This window comes from Carcharodon carcharias, chromosome 19 (genome assembly GCF_017639515.1).
Source record: "Carcharodon carcharias isolate sCarCar2 chromosome 19, sCarCar2.pri, whole genome shotgun sequence".
Classification (NCBI taxonomy): Eukaryota; Metazoa; Chordata; class Chondrichthyes; order Lamniformes; family Lamnidae; genus Carcharodon; species Carcharodon carcharias.
This window is the reverse complement of record NC_054485.1, coordinates 91,065,050-91,083,071: the sequence shown is the minus strand read 5'-3', so window position 1 is coordinate 91,083,071 and position 18,022 is coordinate 91,065,050. Positions and strand designations below refer to the sequence as shown.

Sequence of the window (18,022 nt, the reverse complement as noted above, 5' to 3'; positions counted from 1 at the left end):
GCAATGGCTCACTCTGGCTGTAACATCTTACATAAAAAACCCTCACTGTAATACTCTGACATTACACTGCTCCGACTGTAACATCTTACATAACACTCACTGTAATACTGATATAACACTGCTCTGACTGTAACATCTTATATAATACTCCCCCCACTATAACATTGATATTACATTGCTCTGATTGTAACATCTTACATAACACTCCCCTGACTGTAACACTCTGACATTACATGGCTCTGACTGTAACATCTTACATAAAAAACCCTCACTGTAATACTCTGACATTACACTGCTCTGACTGTAACATCTTACATAACACTCCCCTCATTGTAACACTGATATAACACTGCTCTGACTGTAACATCTTATATAATATTCCCCTCACTGTAGAAGTGGTATAATATGCCTCTCACTTTTCACTGTAACATTCTGATTTTAAAAAATGTCTCACAGTAACATTCCGATATAACACACATCTGTCATTACCACACTCTCTGGTATTACACACCACATCTCGCTATCACTCTTATAACACATCCCTCACGAAAAAACACTCTGCTCTAGCTGCACTGTGCTAACGGCTCTCCCAGTTAATTCCCCCTACACTGCACTGCATCTTTCTCTCTTCCTCGGCTGCAGGTATACAAGGAGAAGCTGTACGGTAAGAAGTATGTCTGGTTCCTGATCGGATGGTATGCGGACAACTGGTTCAAGATCCAGGACAATAACATCAACTGTACGGTGCAGCAAATGACGGAAGCCGTGGAGGGTCACCTCACCACTGAGATCCTCATGGTGAATCCCACCAACAGCAGGGGAATTTCCAAAATGGTGAGGACACAGCTTCGGAAGGAATGGGGGCCGGTTTTGCTTTTTTTAAGGCACACTCCGAGTGTTGGCATCACTGGCGTTTATTACCCCACCCCTCTAGCTGCCTGTGAGAATGCGGCGGCGAGCTGCCTTCTGGAACTGCTCCGGTGCGTGTGGGTTAAAGGTGCTCCGGCGGGGTTGTGAGGTAGGAAGTGGCAGCACTTTCACCTGGCGACAATGAAGCATACGCCAAGACATGTACGAGTAAAAAGGACATGTGACCGGGGGAAAGGGGGGGTGGGGTGGGGGAAGAGGGCAGGTGTTAATGTAACCGAGGGTGCGGGTGAGCGCTTTGAGGGAGCCCCCTGAAGGCAGATGGCTGCCGCACGTGCCCGCTGAGCGGAATCTGGTGTGAGTGCGCGTGGGCGCCGGCACCCTCGCCCGGTGTCACCTCGCGCTGTTCCGCGTCCATTTCGGGTCCGGTGCGAGCCCGCCCACCCACGGGATGTAATATTCTGGCCTGGGTGTTGGAGGTCAAGTACTTGGGGGTTATGGGGTGAGGAAACCTTGGCAAGTTGCTGTCGTGCATCTCCGCAGGAGGATCGTGGAATGACGCAACACGTGGGAGGACATCCTAACCGGGAGGGGGTGGGGTGCATTATAAAACATAATGTGACGCTTAACCCTCATTCATAGATATTAGGACAGGTGACCAACAGGTTGGTTGAAGAGGTGGGTGTTAGGAGCATCTTAAAGGAGGTAAACAAGAGAGGCAAAGAGTTTTAGGAGGAAATTCCAGAGCCCAGGGCCCAGACAGCTGGAGGCACAGCCGCGAATGGTGGAGCAACTGAAATTTGGAATATGCAGTTGGCCTGAGGAATGCAGAGACCCCAGATGGCTGTGGGTGTTGGAGGGGGTTACATAGATGAAGGGGCGAGGCCTTGGAGGGGTCTGAAAAGGAGGATGAGGATTTTAAAATCAAGACATTGCCTGGCAGCTGTGAGCTGGATGGGTTGGATGCGGTGTGATGTAGCCCATGTAACTTTCCCGCTCTGAATCCATGCCCAGACCTCCCAAGAGTTCTTGGAGAAACTGCAGATGGTGATCAAGAAATCGCCGGAGGAGACGGGGGGCTACCAAGAGGCCCCCTTGGCCTACGATGCCATCTGGGCCCTGGCCCTGGCCCTGAACAAAACGGCCCAGGAGCTGGAGAAGAAGCAGATGCGTTTGGAGCAGTTCAACTATCGCAGTCAGAACAGGGACATCACCGACGAGCTTTACAAAGCCATGAATTCCTCCTCCTTCGATGGGGTCTCGGTATGTGCCTGTCTGTATGCCTGTCTGTATGCCTGTCTGTGTGCCTGTCTGTGTGCCTGTCTGTGTGCCTGTCTGTCTGTATCTGTGTGTCTGTCTGTATCTGTGTGTCTGTCTGTATCTGTGTGTCTGTCTGTATCTGTGTGTCTGTCTGTATCTGTGTGTCTGTCTGTATCTGTCTGTCTGTATCCGTGTGTCTGTCTGTTTGTCTTTGTGAGTGAGTGTGTGTGTGTTTGTCTGCACCTGTGTATCCCCATGTGTATGTTTGTTTATCTATGTGTGTGTGTGTGTGTGTGTGTGTTTATGTGCCTGTGTATCTCCATGTGTGTCTGTGTATCTCTATGTCTGTGTCTGTTTGTCTGTGTGTGCCTGTGCGCTTGTGTGTCCGTGTGTAAATGTTACTGTAGGCAGAATTTTACACTCTCCGGGTGGTGGGTTTGTATGTGGGGTGTCAGCGTAAAATTCCTCGGATGGCCTTCCCGCTGGGTTCCCACCTGCCCCGACCTCTCCGCAACTTGACACTGGGACAGGCGGGGCCAGAGTCAGCCCACCCACCCTTCCCCCAATTAAGGCCCTTAAGCAGCCAATTATGGATCTCTTAAGGGCTGTTTCCCAGCCAGCCTCAATTTTCAGAATGGCGGGAGGAGTTCCAGGGAATGGGGGAAGCCCGAAAATAAGCTGGATTCAGGCCTCAGGCTGGAAGTTGGCGGGGGTGCGGGTGGGGGTCGTGGGTGCAGGGGGGGGAGGTTGGGGGGGAGGTTGGGGGGTGGGGGGAGAGGTGGGTGTGCCTCCATCAGCAGCTCCCTTTTAACATCGGGTGCCGCCCCCTCCAACATAGCTGCAGGACCTCCCTCCCCCCCCATCCTGGCCTCTCCTCTGACACCCCAATCCCCCCCCACTCCAGTGCCCACCTACCCACCCTACCCCCCAGGCCTCCCTACCCTCCCCGCCCTGAGAGGGCCAAAACTCACCTGTTCCTGGCATCCCGGGACTTGGGCTCTGGGCACGGCTTGTAGTCCCGGTCTTGGCCACTGCCAGTGTCTGGCACCAAACAGATTGCCCAGCAGCTCTCTGAGGTGGGACTTCCTCCTGAGTGAGGGGCAGAAGTCCCGCTTCCAGCCGATTGATGCTCAATGGAACGTTAAATCGCTGAGGGGCAGGCGGCATAGGCGGGTATCTGTTCCCCGCTGACGGTTTGGATGCCGGGAAGGGATCCACCCCGCCATCCTAAAAATCCTGGCCTGTGTGTGTATCTGTCTGTCTGTGCATGTTTATCTATATGCATGTGTCTTTCTGTGCGTGCCTTTCTGAGTGTGTCTGTGTCTGACTGTGCTAGCGTATCTGTGTCTGTGATAGTGTGTACCCGTCCGTGTGTGTGTGTCTGCCTGCACATGGTTGCCTTTACATGTCTGCCTGTGTTTACCTGCCTGAGTGCATCTGTGTGTATGTTGTATGTCTGAGTGTGTGTGGCTCTGGGGGACATGGGTTCAAATCCCACCGCAGCAGCTGCCGGAATTCAAATTCAATTAATAACCTGGAATCAAAAGAGATGATCTTAGTAATGGTGACCACGAAACCATTGCCGACTGTCATTAAAAACCCATCTGGTTCACTCACACCCTTTAGGGAAGGAAATCTGCTGTCCTTACCCAGCCTGGCTTACGTGTGACTCCAGACCCGACAGCAATGTGGTTGGCTCTCAGCCGCCCTTTGAAATGGTGTGGCAAGCCACTCAGTTCAAGGGCAATTTGGGATAGGCAGCAAATCCTGGCCCTGCCAGTGATGTCCACATTCCCATGAAAGCATTTTTAAGAAGTCTTTGTGTGTGTGTGTGTGTGTCAATCTGTCTATATCTATGCGTGTGTGGATGTACATCTGTCTGTGTGTGTGCATTGATGTGTCATGTGTTGGTGTATAATTTGTGTTTTTCCTGTTTGTGTTTGTTTATTTGTGTCTCTGTGCGCCTGTAATTAAAGGTAGTCTCTTTTAGTGTGCTGTGTGTAAGTTTTTATTTGTAAGCAAGTGTGTCTGGTACGTGAAAACATTGCCGACATTTTAACCAGAAGGTTAATGATCAGATAACCAGTTTTTTTAGGTAATATTGATAGACCAGGAGAACTCTCCTGTTCCTCTCCAAAATGGGGCTGTTGAGACCTTTCACACCCAGCTGAGAGGGCAGATAGGGCCCCTGCCTGCTCCCCTGTGCCTCACGTCCCCTCCATGCCCTGAGACCCCCACCATTGCCCGGTCCTGGACTTGAGACTCTGGGTACCAATTGCAGTTCCCGTCCTGGCCAAAGCAGCCCCACTGCAGGGACTCGGGAGCTGCCGGCCAGCCCCGGGTGAGGGCCAGAAGTCCCCTCTCCGGCCTATTGACGCTTGTTGGAGTGTGAAATGGCTGCGGACTTGCCGACTTGTCAGATGGTGGAAAGGGAAAACCCACCATCCTGAAAACCCTGGCTTATGTGCTCGTCTCTGGCTCTAAACCACAACTTTCTGACTGAGAGACAAGAATGCAGCCCACTGAGCCACGGCTGACAACCATTTTGAACACCTCTTTAAACAAATCCCCGCAGAGTCTGAGAGTAAACAAAGTTGTCTTTGATTTGAGGTTTTCCCTGAGCCTTTAACCCAAGCAGCGATCTGTGTTGCAATTGTTCCTGAGGATATTTATCACTTCAGTAGCGGGAGGCCCAAGACCGCACTCAGCATTTCCGATGTGGCCACTGTTTTACACAATCACCATGATCTTGTTGCTTTTATTTCCACTCCCTCTCGATGTAAATCCTCAGGCCCAATTTTCGATTTTCACTGGCTATCTATTTGCCCTTCCCTACCCTGTTTCTCAGAATTTAATCATCAACGTGCCCGGACCCCTTTGCTCCTTCATCACACTGAGGAATCTCTTATTTGTGGGATATTGTCTCTAACCCACTCCTCAATGTGAGATGTCGCATCTCTCAAACACGTTGCTCTTCCTGCCTCTTCCAAAAACTATTTAGTTACTGATTATACCCTGTGTGGAGCTCCATCTCAGATACATCAATGTGTGTGTGTCTGGGTCTGTATGGTGTGTGTGGGTCTGGGTGTGTGTGGGTCTGGGTGTGTGTGGGTCTGGGTGTGTGTGGGTCTGGGTGTGTGTGGGTCTGGGTGTGTGTGGGTCTGGGTGTGTGTGGGTCTGGGTGTGTGTGGGTCTGGGTGTGTGTGGGTCTGGGTGTGTGTGGGTCTGGGTGTGTGTGGGTCTGGGTGTGTGTGGGTCTGGGTGTGTGTGTGGTGTGGGTGTGTGTGTGGTGTGGGTGTGTGTGTGGTGTGGGTCTGGGTTTGTGTGTGGTGTGGGTCTGGGTTTGTGTGTGGTGTGGGTCTGGGTTTGTGTGTGATGTGGGTCTGGGTTTGTGTGTGATGTGGGTCTGGGTTTGTGTGTGATGTGGGTCTGGGTTTGTGTGTGATGTGGGTCTGGGTTTGTGTGTGATGTGGGTCTGGGTTTGTGTGTGATGTGGGTCTGGGTTTGTGTGTGATGTGGGTCTGGGTTTGTGTGTGATGTGGGTCTGGGTTTGTGTGTGATGTGGGTCTGTGGATGTGTGTTTATGTGTCTGGGTGTGTGTGTGTCTGGGTGTGTGTGTGGGTCTTGGTATGTGTGTGTGGTGTGGGTCTGGGTGTGTGTGGGTGTGTGTGTGTGTGTGTGGGTCTGTGTGTGTCTGTGTGTGTGTCTGGGTGTGTGTGTGTGTGGTGTGGTATGGGTCTGTGTGGTGTGTGTGTGTGTGTGTGTGGTGTGGGTCTGTGTGGGTCTGTGTGTATGTGTGTGTGTGTGTGTGTGTGGTGTGACTGAGTGTGTGTGTGTGGTGTGACTGAGTGTGTGTCTGTGTGTGTGTGTCTGTGTGTATGTGTCTGTGTGTGGTGTGTGGACCTGTGTGGTGTGTGTGTGCCTATGTGGTGTCTGTGCTTGTGTGGTGTGTGTGTGTGGGGTATGTGTGTCTGAGTGTGTGTGTGTTGGTGCATCTTGTAAGTGCCTGTGTTTGTGTTCATCAGCACGTGTCTGTGCTTGCTGCTGGCTGCCATAGAGACAGAAAGTCATTTAAGGCACAGGGAAAGTGCTTTGCTGCTGTCCGCCGAGCTGGTGTGTCGGTCCCTGTGCTGCTCAGTGTGTGTGTCTGTCTCGGTGCATTTATGGAGTGGCATCAGTGCAAGAATACTTAAGGAATGTTATGGTTCTCCCAGCTTAGATCCCTAGAACTGACATTACCATCGGTTTGACATTTGCGTCTCCTCTCCCCTCCACTCCCAATCTTTGTGCTGATGGCTTTCCTGAACATTGACGGATCTTGATGTCTATTGACATGTCCTTTCTCTCCCCTAGGGTCACGTGGTGTTCGATGCCAGTGGATCTCGGATGGCCTGGACAATGGTTGAGCAATTGCAAGGTGTATTTATCATTGTGCTGCAGCTGTAGTTTTTTAAAAAAATTCCTTCCTGGAAGATGTGGGCATCACTGGCAAGGCCAGTCTTTGTGTCCCGTCCCTAACTGCCCTTCAGCTAAGTGGCTTGGTCATTCATTTCTGAGTCAACCACATTGCTGTGTGGTCTGGAGTCACATGTAGGCCAGACCAGGAAGGGAGGGCGGATTTCCTTCCCTACTAGGCATTGGTAAACCAGATGGGTTTCTTACAACAATCGATGATAATTTCATGGTCATCCTTACTGAGGCTCGCTTTCAATTCCAGATTTTTTTTTCAATTAATCGAATTAAAATTTCATCAGCTGCCAAGGTGGGATCTGAACGAGAGAATCAGTCTGGATTAGTAGTCCATTACCAGTACTCCACTGTCTCCCCGTGTGCCAAAAGCAGTAGAAATGGTTGTTGGGGGGCAGCAGCACACACACTGCCCACAGCATCTGATTGAATTCACCAGGACTGAATGTCGGATGGGGAGCAAAGGGAGCTGTCAGCACATTAACATTTTCCGTTTCCCCTACCACAGAAATCCAGATCCCTTATCTATTCCCCGACTTTCTGGAGTGAATTCCCTCCATCTTCCGGATGGATCCTTGCTGTACGTTCGGAGATGCTTTACACATAATTCCATGGCTGATTTCACTGTATTTCCCTGGATGGAATTTAACTGTGTTGGCCAGAGAATTTTTCCCTGTCTCTTTGTCTGCATTTCATGTCTGCAGCTGGCTCCATATATCCTGTGCCTTCCCCCTTTACCTGCTGGGAATCTCTCCCTCCGAGAAGCTCCGATGGAAGAATTAATCCCCTCCCCTGGAAACAGGCTGCCCAGCATCTGACTGTGAGTGGGGGAGGGAGGTGGGTGAGAGGGTTAATCCCCTCCGCTGGGAACAGGCTGGCCAGTGTCTGACTGTGAATGGGGGGGGGAGAGGTGGGTGAGAGGGTTAATCCCCTCCGCTGGGAACAGGCTGCCCAGTGTCTGACTGTGAATGGGGGGGGAGAGGTGGGTGAGAGGGTTAATCCCCTCCGCTGGGAACAGGCTGCCCAGTGTCTGACTGTGAATTGGGGGGAGAGGTGGGTGAGAGGGTTAATCCCCTCCGCTGGGAACAGGCTGCCCAGTGTCTGACTGTGAATGGGGGGGAGAGGGGGGTGGGGTGAGGATGGTGGATGTTTATCCCGTTATTATCTGGAGCAGCTTTGTAACAGAATGACTTTGTTCTTTCCCCACAGATGCTAAATACGTGAAGATCGGCTACTATGACAGTACGAATGACAACATGTCTTACTTTGGCACTGACCGCTGGTTTGGTGAGTCACTTTGGCCTGTTGCTCGGAGTCATGACATGACACTCAATCCCCACCCATATGTGGAGTGAGACTTACCCTTGTTTATGCTTCGTTCTTGACAGATGCAGTATCTGCTCCATCAGCCAGGGCTCGGTCAGTACCTCACTTGCCTCTGAGTCAGAAGGTTGGGTTCAGGTCCCTGGAGTGGGACTTGAAGACAAAATCTAAGGCTGACACTTCTAGTGAGGGAGTGCTGCACTGTCAGAGTGTCAGTACTGAGGGAGTACTGCACTGTCAGAGGGTCAGTACTGAGGGAGCGCTGCACTGAGAGAGAGTCAGTACTGAGGGAGTGCTGCACTGTCAGAGGGTCAGTACTGAGGGAGTACTGCACTGTCAGAGCGGCAGTACTGAGGGAGTGCTGCACTGTCAGATGGTCAGTACTAAGGGAGTGCTGCACTGAGAGAGGGTCAGGATTGAGGGAGTGCTGCACTGAGAGAGGGTCAGGATTGAGGGAGTGCTGCACTGAGAGAGGGTCAGGATTGAGGGAGTGCTGCACTGAGAGAGGGTCAGGATTGAGGGAGTGCTGCACTGAGAGAGGGTCAGTACTGAGGGAGTGCTGCACTGTCAAGGTTCAGTACTGAGGCAGTACTGCACTGCCAAAGTGTCACACTGAGGGAGTGCTGCACTGTCAGAGGGGCAGTACTGAAGGAGTGCTGCATTGTCAAAGGGTCAGTTTTGAGGGAGCATTGCACTGTCAAAGGGTCAGTATTTAGACGGTGCTGCACTGTCAGAGGCGCCATCTTTCTAAAGAGACATAACGCTGAGGCCCCATCTGGGGCTTGAGTGTTGGAGCTGGACTCATCCACCAAGTGGACAGCCTGAGTATATGGCAGGCAGCTTATAAATTGAAGTTCTTTGTGGGTGAATCCATAGGAAGGACGGCCTTCCCTTTCCTCAGATGCACTGCAGCCATTCAAGAAGGTGGCTCACCACCAGCATCTCAAAGGCAGTTAGGGATGGGCAACAAATGCTGGCCTTGCCAGCGACGCCCACATCTTGAGAATTACATATTTCAAATAGGAGGATGGATAATTTGCCTCAGTCCCTGAGGACCATTGGCCTCAGTCTAGATCGAGAGCCTGCGTGTATTTGTTCTTCACGTGAGGACAGGCTTCCTATGCGATGGCCCCCTCCTCCCCAAACCACCACCCCCCAGCCCACCGTCCACTGGTTGAGTGAACAAGTTTCTATTACTCATCACCTATAGTCGCACTGTGACAGGTTAGCGGTCACGGAACCTTCTCCCATTGAGGCTGGAAGGGAAGAGGATGAGATTTGGGGACCGCTCCCCTGCCCGACCCCTTACCTCCCTCACTCCATCAGCTTGAGCTCATCCAAACTCTGCTGAACGCATCCTAACTCGCGCCAAGTGCTGTTCACTCATCACCGCTGTGCTTGCTGACCTCAGCAACACTTCAGTCTTAAAATTCTCATCCTTGTTCACACACCTATCCATGGCCTCTCCCCTCGCTATCTCTACATAACCCTCCGAGCTATCTGCGCTCCTCTGATACTGGCCACTTGGGCATCCCTGATTTTAATCCTACCACCATTTCCTGGCTAGGCCTCGATCTGCCCAGGCCCTAAGATCTGGAATTCCCTCCCTAAATGTTCCTGCCTCTGCACCTCTGTCCCCACTTTTAACATTTAAACCTAAAACCAATTTCTTGCTCACCATCTCTTTATGTGGGCTCAGTGTCAAATTGTGTTAGATAATTGCTCCTTGAAGCATCTTGGGATGTTTCCAATGTTAAAGACGCTATATTAATGCAAGATGAGATAAACATTGCTAAGACCGGTGAGAAAGAGGCAAAAGGTTTTAAAAGGAAGCAGTGATTTGCAGAGAAAGAGTTACAGCTGCAGGTAAGTGAGGAGTTAACAAGTCACAGGACAGTTAGTAAATCTCAGCAGTTTGTGCTCACAGCTCGAGCTGTCTGGCTGGAAATTAATCACACTCATCATGCAGTGTCGCAAGTGACAAAAGAGAGAGGGAAGTGTGGAAAAGAGAGCCGCAGAGTGTGAAGAGAACTGGAAAAGGTACAGCCTGTCTCAGAGGAGAGAGGCTCCCAACATCAGGGGTTCAGAGACCCCCTGCATTAGGAGAACAGACACCCCTTGAATCAAAGACCAGACACCCCTTGCATCAGAGACCAGACGCCCCCTGCATCGGGAGACCAGACGCCCCCTGCATCGGGAGACCAGACGCCCCCTGCATCGGGAGACCAGACGCCCCCTGCATCGGGAGACCAGACGCCCCCTGCATCGGGAGACCAGACGCCCCCTGCATCGGGAGACCAGACGCCCCCTGCATCGGGAGACCAGACGCCCCCTGCATCGGGAGACCAGACGCCCCCTGCATCGGGAGACCAGACGCCCCCTGCATCGGGAGACCAGACGCCCCCTGCATCGGGAGACCAGACGCCCCCTGCATCGGGAGACCAGACGCCCCCTGCATCGGGAGACCAGACGCCCCCTGCATCGGGAGACCAGACGCCCCCTGCATCGGGAGACCAGACGCCCCCTGCATCGGGAGACCAGACGCCCCCTGCATCGGGAGACCAGACGCCCCCTGCATCGGGAGACCAGACGCCCCCTGCATCGGGAGACCAGACGCCCCCTGCATCGGGAGACCAGACGCCCCCTGCATCGGGAGACCAGACGCCCCCTGCATCGGGAGACCAGACGCCCCCTGCATCGGGAGACCAGACGCCCCCTGCATCGGGAGACCAGACGCCCCCTGCATCGGGAGACCAGACGCCCCCTGCATCGGGAGACCAGACGCCCCCTGCATCGGGAGACCAGACGCCCCCTGCATCGGGAGACCAGACGCCCCCTGCATCGGGAGACCAGACGCCCCCTGCATCGGGAGACCAGACGCCCCCTGCATCGGGAGACCAGACGCCCCCTGCATCGGGAGACCAGACGCCCCCTGCATCGGGAGACCAGACGCCCCCTGCATCGGGAGACCAGACGCCCCCTGCATCGGGAGACCAGACGCCCCCTGCATCGGGAGACCAGACGCCCCCTGCATCGGGAGACCAGACGCCCCCTGCATCGGGAGACCAGACGCCCCCTGCATCGGGAGACCAGACGCCCCCTGCATCGGGAGACCAGACGCCCCCTGCTGCGGGAGACCAGACAGACCCGGCATTTGATGACCAGGTGGTGGAAGCAGATTCAATAATAACTTTAAAAGGGTAATTGGATAAATATTTGAAAAAGAAAACAAATTGCTGCATCTGCGGAAAGAGTAGGGGGCTGGGATTACTTCAGTTACTTTTTCATGCATGGTGGGTTGAATGGCCTCCTCCTGTGCTGTATGCTTCTATGCTTATTATGGGCTGATCCCTGGCAATGTTTATATAAAAAATATGCTGTATATATTTATATTATATACATTCAGCCACACATATACAAAGCTTCAAGTCTAGTGTGCAACTACCACACTAAGGTACTCATCATTCAGACGACATGTTTCAAAGTGTCGAGTGTTTGCAAAAAGAGAGATGACAAGTCAGGGATCTCTTTCTGGCTTTCCTGACCTTGATAACTCAGATCTCTTCCCAGGATGTGAGCAAGGAATTTTACAAGGAGCCACCAATCAAAAGAAACCTAGCTCCCTCCTTGCAGCAGTTGAACTCTCAGTGACCTTGGATGCTAATTGGAGTGGTTAATGATCTACACCGCTGGCCTTAAAAAAAAGGGGGGGACAGGAGGCATCAAAGGCAACCCGCATCAGCAGGTGAAAATTGTGGCTGCTACCCCAGGGAGATATCTGCTGCTATGAATAAGAATGCTGAATACCAATGACTTGCCCTCTTATATAACTATTCCTGCTGCCTCTACTGAGACTGAAGGTCCGTGGAGCCACCCCCAATGCTACAGTTGTCCAAGCACTCGTTTAACACAAAAACAAAGAAAGACTTGCATTTATACATACACCTGTCATGATCACCGTGTGTCCTAAAGTGCCTTACAGCCAATGAAGTACATTCTGGAGTGTAGTCACTACTCTGTAATCTAGGAGCCGCGGCAACCAATTTACACACAGCGAGATCCCGCAAACAACAACATGGCAATGACCAAATAACCTGTCCTGGTGAGGCTGGTTGAAGGGTAACTCATGGCCAGGATACCTGAACGAGCCCCACTGCTCCTCTCCAAAATGGTGAATTTTCAACATCCACAGCAGAGAGGGCATCCAGGGTCTTGATTTAATATCTCACCTGAAAGGCAGCACCACCGGCAGTGCAGCACTCCATCAGTACTGCGCAGGGGAGCGCTGGCTAAGATTACGGGCATAAGTCATCAGAGTGAGACTTGAACCTACACGGCTTCTGGTTTGAGGAGGCCTGAGTGCTTCCCACTGTGCCAAAGCCAATATCAAGATGAAGCCCAAGTGATTCGAAATGACAGCAAACGTATTGAAAGGCGACAGTTTTCAACAGGGAAGTCAGAATCTAAGCACAGGGAGGGGGAAAATGCAGCACATACATTAACAAACCCATCAGCAGAGCAGCAATAATCCCCAATTAGTGCACCCATAGGTGTCTCCAGCGTGCTGTGCTGTGTACATTCCAGAGCAGCATTTTTTCAGCCTGGCAAACCTGACAACCTATTAATTAGCAGGAACTCTCACAGTGAGACACAGGCCTGCAGTGCTGCAACGCAACTTCAAGTGTCCAACGCTCACATCCTTGACTTGAGATTCATCTCATTTCCATTTCACATTTCTAAGTTTTACTTTTGAAAATAAGTTACACTTGTGAATTTTATTCCAATCTGTAGCTCACTCCCAGGTATCCATTATTCTCTATATAAACCATCTGAACCCCTCGATTAGATTCCAGTCCGTAACTCACTTCCAGGTATCCATTTTTCTAGATATAAACCATCTGAACCCCTCGATTAGATTCCAGTCTGTAACTCACTCCCAGGTATCCATTAATCTATGTATAAAACATCTGAACCCCTCGATTAGATTTTAGTCTATAACTCACTCCCAGGTATCCATTATTCTCTATATAAACTACCTGAACCCCTTAATTGTACTCCGGTCTGTAACTCACTCCCAGGTATCCATTAAACTATATATAAACCATCTAAGCCCCTCGATTAGATTCCAGTCTGTAACTCACTCCCAGGTATCCATTATTCTAGCTGTAAACCATCTGAACCCCTCGATTAGATTCCAGTCTGTAACTTACTCCCACTATTTGTCATTCTGAAAGTTAATGGAAAGGTTCAATTGTACAGTAGTTAGGTGAGATTTTTTGCTTTTTTGAAAATTCAAGGATATCAAGGTGATATTTCTTGTTCAGAAACCACTGCAAATATGAAGGAGGGACCTCTCTCACCTCTGGGACTCTAATACCCCCGCACAGCTCTTGTACAGGACTCCAGTAATGAGACATTCCTGAGAGCGTGGGAGGAAAGGTTTTAGGTGTCAACGTTCTGTCCTTTCGTCTCTATAGAAACCGCCGGAGACTCTCCGACACATGCAGGCCTCTCATTTAGGTCACCATAGCAACCTGGTGGATTGCCGCAGTGGCTCTCAGGGCTGTTGCCATGGAGAAATCAAAGCTGGAGAGCTGTGCTCCATATTGATGTCTCCTTGAAAACAACAGGAGGAAGACACAGCGTTCTCAGCAATGGATGTGCCCCAGGCTCACTCCAAACTGTCTGAAAAATAACCCTCTCACCTACCCCTTCCCACACGCAGTCAGATACTGGGCAGCCTGTTCCTCACATAGGGGATTAACCCTCTCACCCATCTCTCCCCTATTCACAGTCAGATACTGGGCAGCCTGTTCCTCACAGAGGGGATTAACCCTTTCACCCACCTCTCCCCTATTCACAGTCAGACACTGGGCAGCCTGTTCCTCACAGAGGGGATTAACCCTTTCACCCATCTCTCCCCTATTCACAGTCAGACACTGGGCAGCCTGTTCCTCACAGGGGCTTAACCCTTTCACCCATCTCTCCCCTATTCACAGTCAGACACTGGGCAGCCTGTTCCCAGTGGAGGGGATTAACCCTTTCACCCATCTCTCCCCTATTCACAGTCAGACACTGGGCAGCCTGTTCCCAGTGGAGGGGATTAACCCTCTCAGCCATCACTCCCCCTATTCACTGAGCAGCCTGTTTAGTTGACAATCACTGACACTGCTGAATTAATCGCAAAGAGAATAAAGAATGAATCTGTAACAGTCTTTCAGGAGCTACAGACTGGAATCTAATCGAGTGGTTCAGATGGTTTATATACAGAATAATAGATACCAGGGAGTGAGTTACAGACTGGAATCTAATCGAGAGGTTTACATATGGAAGAATGGATAACTGGGAGTGAGTTACAGACTGGAATCTAATCGATAGGTTCAGATGGTTTATACATAGAAGAATGGATACCTGGGAGTGAGCTACAGACTGGAATCTAATCGAGAGGTTCAGATGGTTTATATATAGATTAATGGATACCTGGGAGTGAGTTACAGACTGGAATCTAATCGAGAGGTTTATATATGGAAGAATGGATACCTGGGAGTGAGTTACAGACTGGAATCTAATCGAGGGTTCAGATGGTTTATATCTAGAAGAATGGATACATGGGCCACACTAATTGCACTTTAAAAAGTGCTTCATTGCTCTGAAGTGTTTTATGGCGTCCTGATGTGGCGAAAGGCACTATGAAAATGTGTGCTTGTTTCTCTCTCTCTCTCTCTCTCTTTTTCTGTCTTTCTAAGAGTAATGATGAACTCACCACCCTAACCCTTGACTATCGTTGTCTTATGTTCCTAGGTGGGGTCCCTCCCGCTGATCACACAAAGGTTATCCCCACTTTCCGTTACCTATCCCAGAAGCTTTTTGTGTCGGTCTCAGTCCTGGCTGGACTCGGGATTTTACTGGGAATTATCTGCCTCACCTTTAATATCTACAACAGCAATGTACGGTAAGTAGGCAGGAGTAGAAAGTGTCTATAATTATTGCTGGGCCTATAATAGCCAATAAATCATCACCTGAGTGCTCGCTGTCCCACACTGCTTCCCGTTCTGGTAATGCCTCTATTTAAAAAGTTCCATCCTACCTCTGCAATCTCGTCCCTCCCTCCCAGATATCTGTACTCATCTAATCCTGGCCTCTGTGCATCCCCTATATTAATCGCTCCACCATCGGTGGCTGTGCCTTCAACTGCTTGGGCCCCAAGCAGTGGAATTCCCTCCCTAAACCTCCCCACCTCTCTCCCCTCCCATTAGATGCTCTTTAAAACCTATTTTTTAGCCAAGGCGTTTGGATATTTGCCCTAATAGTTCTTTATCTCGCACGTGTCATACTTTGCTCGACAGCTGCCCCTGTGAAGCACCCTGGGATGTTTGACTGGGCTGTAGGCGCTATGTAAATGCAGGATGTCATTGGTGTTGTAACGGCTCGATCTTTCCCTCATTCCAGGTACATTCAGAACTCCCAGCCCTACCTGAATAACATGACGGCGGTGGGCTGCACACTGGCACTGGCAGCCGTATTCCCGCTTGGACTGGACGGGTACCACATCCGCCAATGGCATTTCCCCCTTGTCTGCCAGGTGGGTCATCCAGGAAGAAACGAAAGCAAGGAAGAAGGGTTGGGGGGGGGGCGCGGAATCTCTTTCATTCAGCCTCTTTTGTTCAAAGCGCTTCAGAGCCAGTGAGGTACTTTTGAAGTGTTGTCCCTCTTATAAGGCAGGAAACTCATCAAGGCTCCTTCGACAGCTCCTTCCAAACCCAAGACCCCTACCACCTAGAAGGACAAGGGCTGCAGATGCATGGGTACATCATCCCCCTCCAAGCCTCTCACCACCCTGACTTGGAAACATATCAGCCGTTCCTTCACTGCCGCTGGGTCCAAATCCTGGAACGCCCTCCCTAACAACGCAGTGGGTGTACCTACACCGCATGGACTGCAGCGGTTCCAGAAGGCAGCTCACCCACAGCCTTCTCAAGGGCTATTAGGGGGTGGGCAACAAATGATGGCCCAGCCAGTGACAGCCCATGAAAGAATTGAAAACCAAAACAGCAGCCAATTTGCGCACAGCAAGATCCCGCAAACATCATCGCGATAATAGCTGGTTAATCTGTTTTGCTTCGCGATGTTGGTTGAGGGGTAAATACTGCCCGAGGCCAACAGGGGGAGAACTCCCTCGCTCTTTCTCAAAATAGCGCCACGGCATTTCCTGTCGGGTGGGAAACGTAATTCAGCCCATCTTTCCGTTCCTGCCTCAATGTGTCCTCCGCCTCAGAAACCAGGTGGCTCAGGCTGTCACTGCCCCTTCCCCCCCCAACTCCCCCCACCCTACCCCACCGAAAGCCTGGCCAGCCCCCAAGCGAGCTCCGCTCTTGACTGCTTGGCTGCTGGGCTGGGGAGGACGTGAGGTCGGGGGGGTGGGGGGGGGTGGGGGGGGGGGGGGGGGGTGCATTGTGGTCATGGTCACCTCCCCAGCTCGTTCATCCTCGATTCGTCGAGCTGCTGGTAACTGAGGATGCGGGACAGACCTGGAAAGGTCGGCATTTAGTGTTCGTTCGGCGGCTGCCCTGAGGGTGTGGGTTCCTGCGCCCTTCCCCTCAAGCGAGTGGCACTTTGGAGGGCTTTGAAAGTCGGCATCAATGAGACGCATAGGTGCCATTACACAAAGGCTTCACCATCGCTGGATCCCACCCCACCCCCGCCCCCTCGCCCCCATTGACATTTCAGGGAGTCGCCATTGACCAGAAACTTAACTACATGATAACAATGTCTACAAGGGCTGGCCAGAGTCTGGGGATTGTGTGGTGAATAACTCACCTCCTGATTCCCCCAAGCCTGTCCAAAATCTTTAATGTACAAGTCAGGACTATGGTGGAACACTCTCCAATTTCCTGGATGAGAGCAGCTACAGCAACGCTCAAGAAGCTGGACACCATCCAGCGCAAAGCAATCCCCTTGATTGGTACCCCAGCCACCACCTTAAACACTCACTCCCTCCACCACCGACGCACAGTGGCAGCAGTGTGTGCCATCTACCAGATGCACTGCAGCAACTCGCCAAGGCTCCTTCGACGCCAAACCCCAACCTCTACCCCCCCTAGAGAACCAAGGGCAGCAGACGCATGGGGTCACCATCCACCTGCAAGTTTCCCTCCAAGCCACACACCGTCTTGACTTGGAAATATATCGGCCGTTCCTTCACTGTCGCTGGGTCAAAATCCTGGAACTCCCTTTCTAACAGCACCGTGGGTGTACCTACACCGCATGGACTGCTGCTCGCCAGCACCTTCTCAGGGGCAAGGTGGGGTTGGGGGGGCGTGGGTGGATGGGCAATTAATGTGGCCTAGCCAGCGACGCCCACATCCCAAGAGAAAATAAGGTCAGATCGGGTGGGGATGACAGGGCTATGAGCCAACTGATTGTAGTTTACGACAATCCACCAGCTTTCGTCATCATTTTGGACTAGACGTTAAAATACGGCCACGTCTGTCCTCTCGGGTGAATACAAAAGATCCCAAAGTAGAGCAGGGGAGTTATCCCTGGAATCCTAACCAATATTTATTTATCCCTCGGCCAACATCACAGAAGGAACACAGATGATCCGCCCATCATCACATCGCTCCTCGAGGGAGCTCTCTGTGCGCAAATTGGCTCCCGTCTTTCCTACATCACAAGGCTGACCAGCTACACTTCAGAAGTAATTCATTGGCTGTCGTGCGTTTCTGTGACCTGCTGAGATTGTGAAAGATGCTCCTGAAATGCAAGTGCTTTTTCTTCTTCCTTTTCCAGCAGACAAACCATGCCCGGGTTGATGGATTATTTTCTTCTTTACACCTCAGGGTCAGCGGAGAAATCCAGGACTCCTCTGGGTTCTGGGTTGAAGGCCAGACAACTGCATCACTGCACCCATGATCCCACTGAACACTGAGGGATCTGAGGGTTCTTCTCTGGGCCTTTGAGCTGCAGCAAAGCCGACAGGCTGTTCCAGGCCTGTGGACGGTTGCTATGGGGTTCAATTGCCTCTGCGCTATTTTTAGTGCCTTTGTTAATTCGTTTGCATTGCTTTGCTGTCTATGTTGTTACAGTGCTACTGTTAACCCATGAA

General features: G+C 51.4%; 1 protein-coding gene across 1 annotated transcript in view; it reads left to right on the top strand.

The window, feature by feature from the left end:
- The window catches only part of gabbr1b (gamma-aminobutyric acid (GABA) B receptor, 1b), an 81,604-nt gene that overhangs the window by 36,439 nt on the left and 27,143 nt on the right, over positions 1-18,022 (top strand). The window contains 6 exon segments of the mRNA XM_041213034.1: positions 643-834; positions 1,882-2,130; positions 6,481-6,544; positions 7,804-7,881; positions 14,719-14,869; positions 15,367-15,499. Coding sequence (XP_041068968.1) covers positions 643-834; positions 1,882-2,130; positions 6,481-6,544; positions 7,804-7,881; positions 14,719-14,869; positions 15,367-15,499 — 867 coding nt within the window.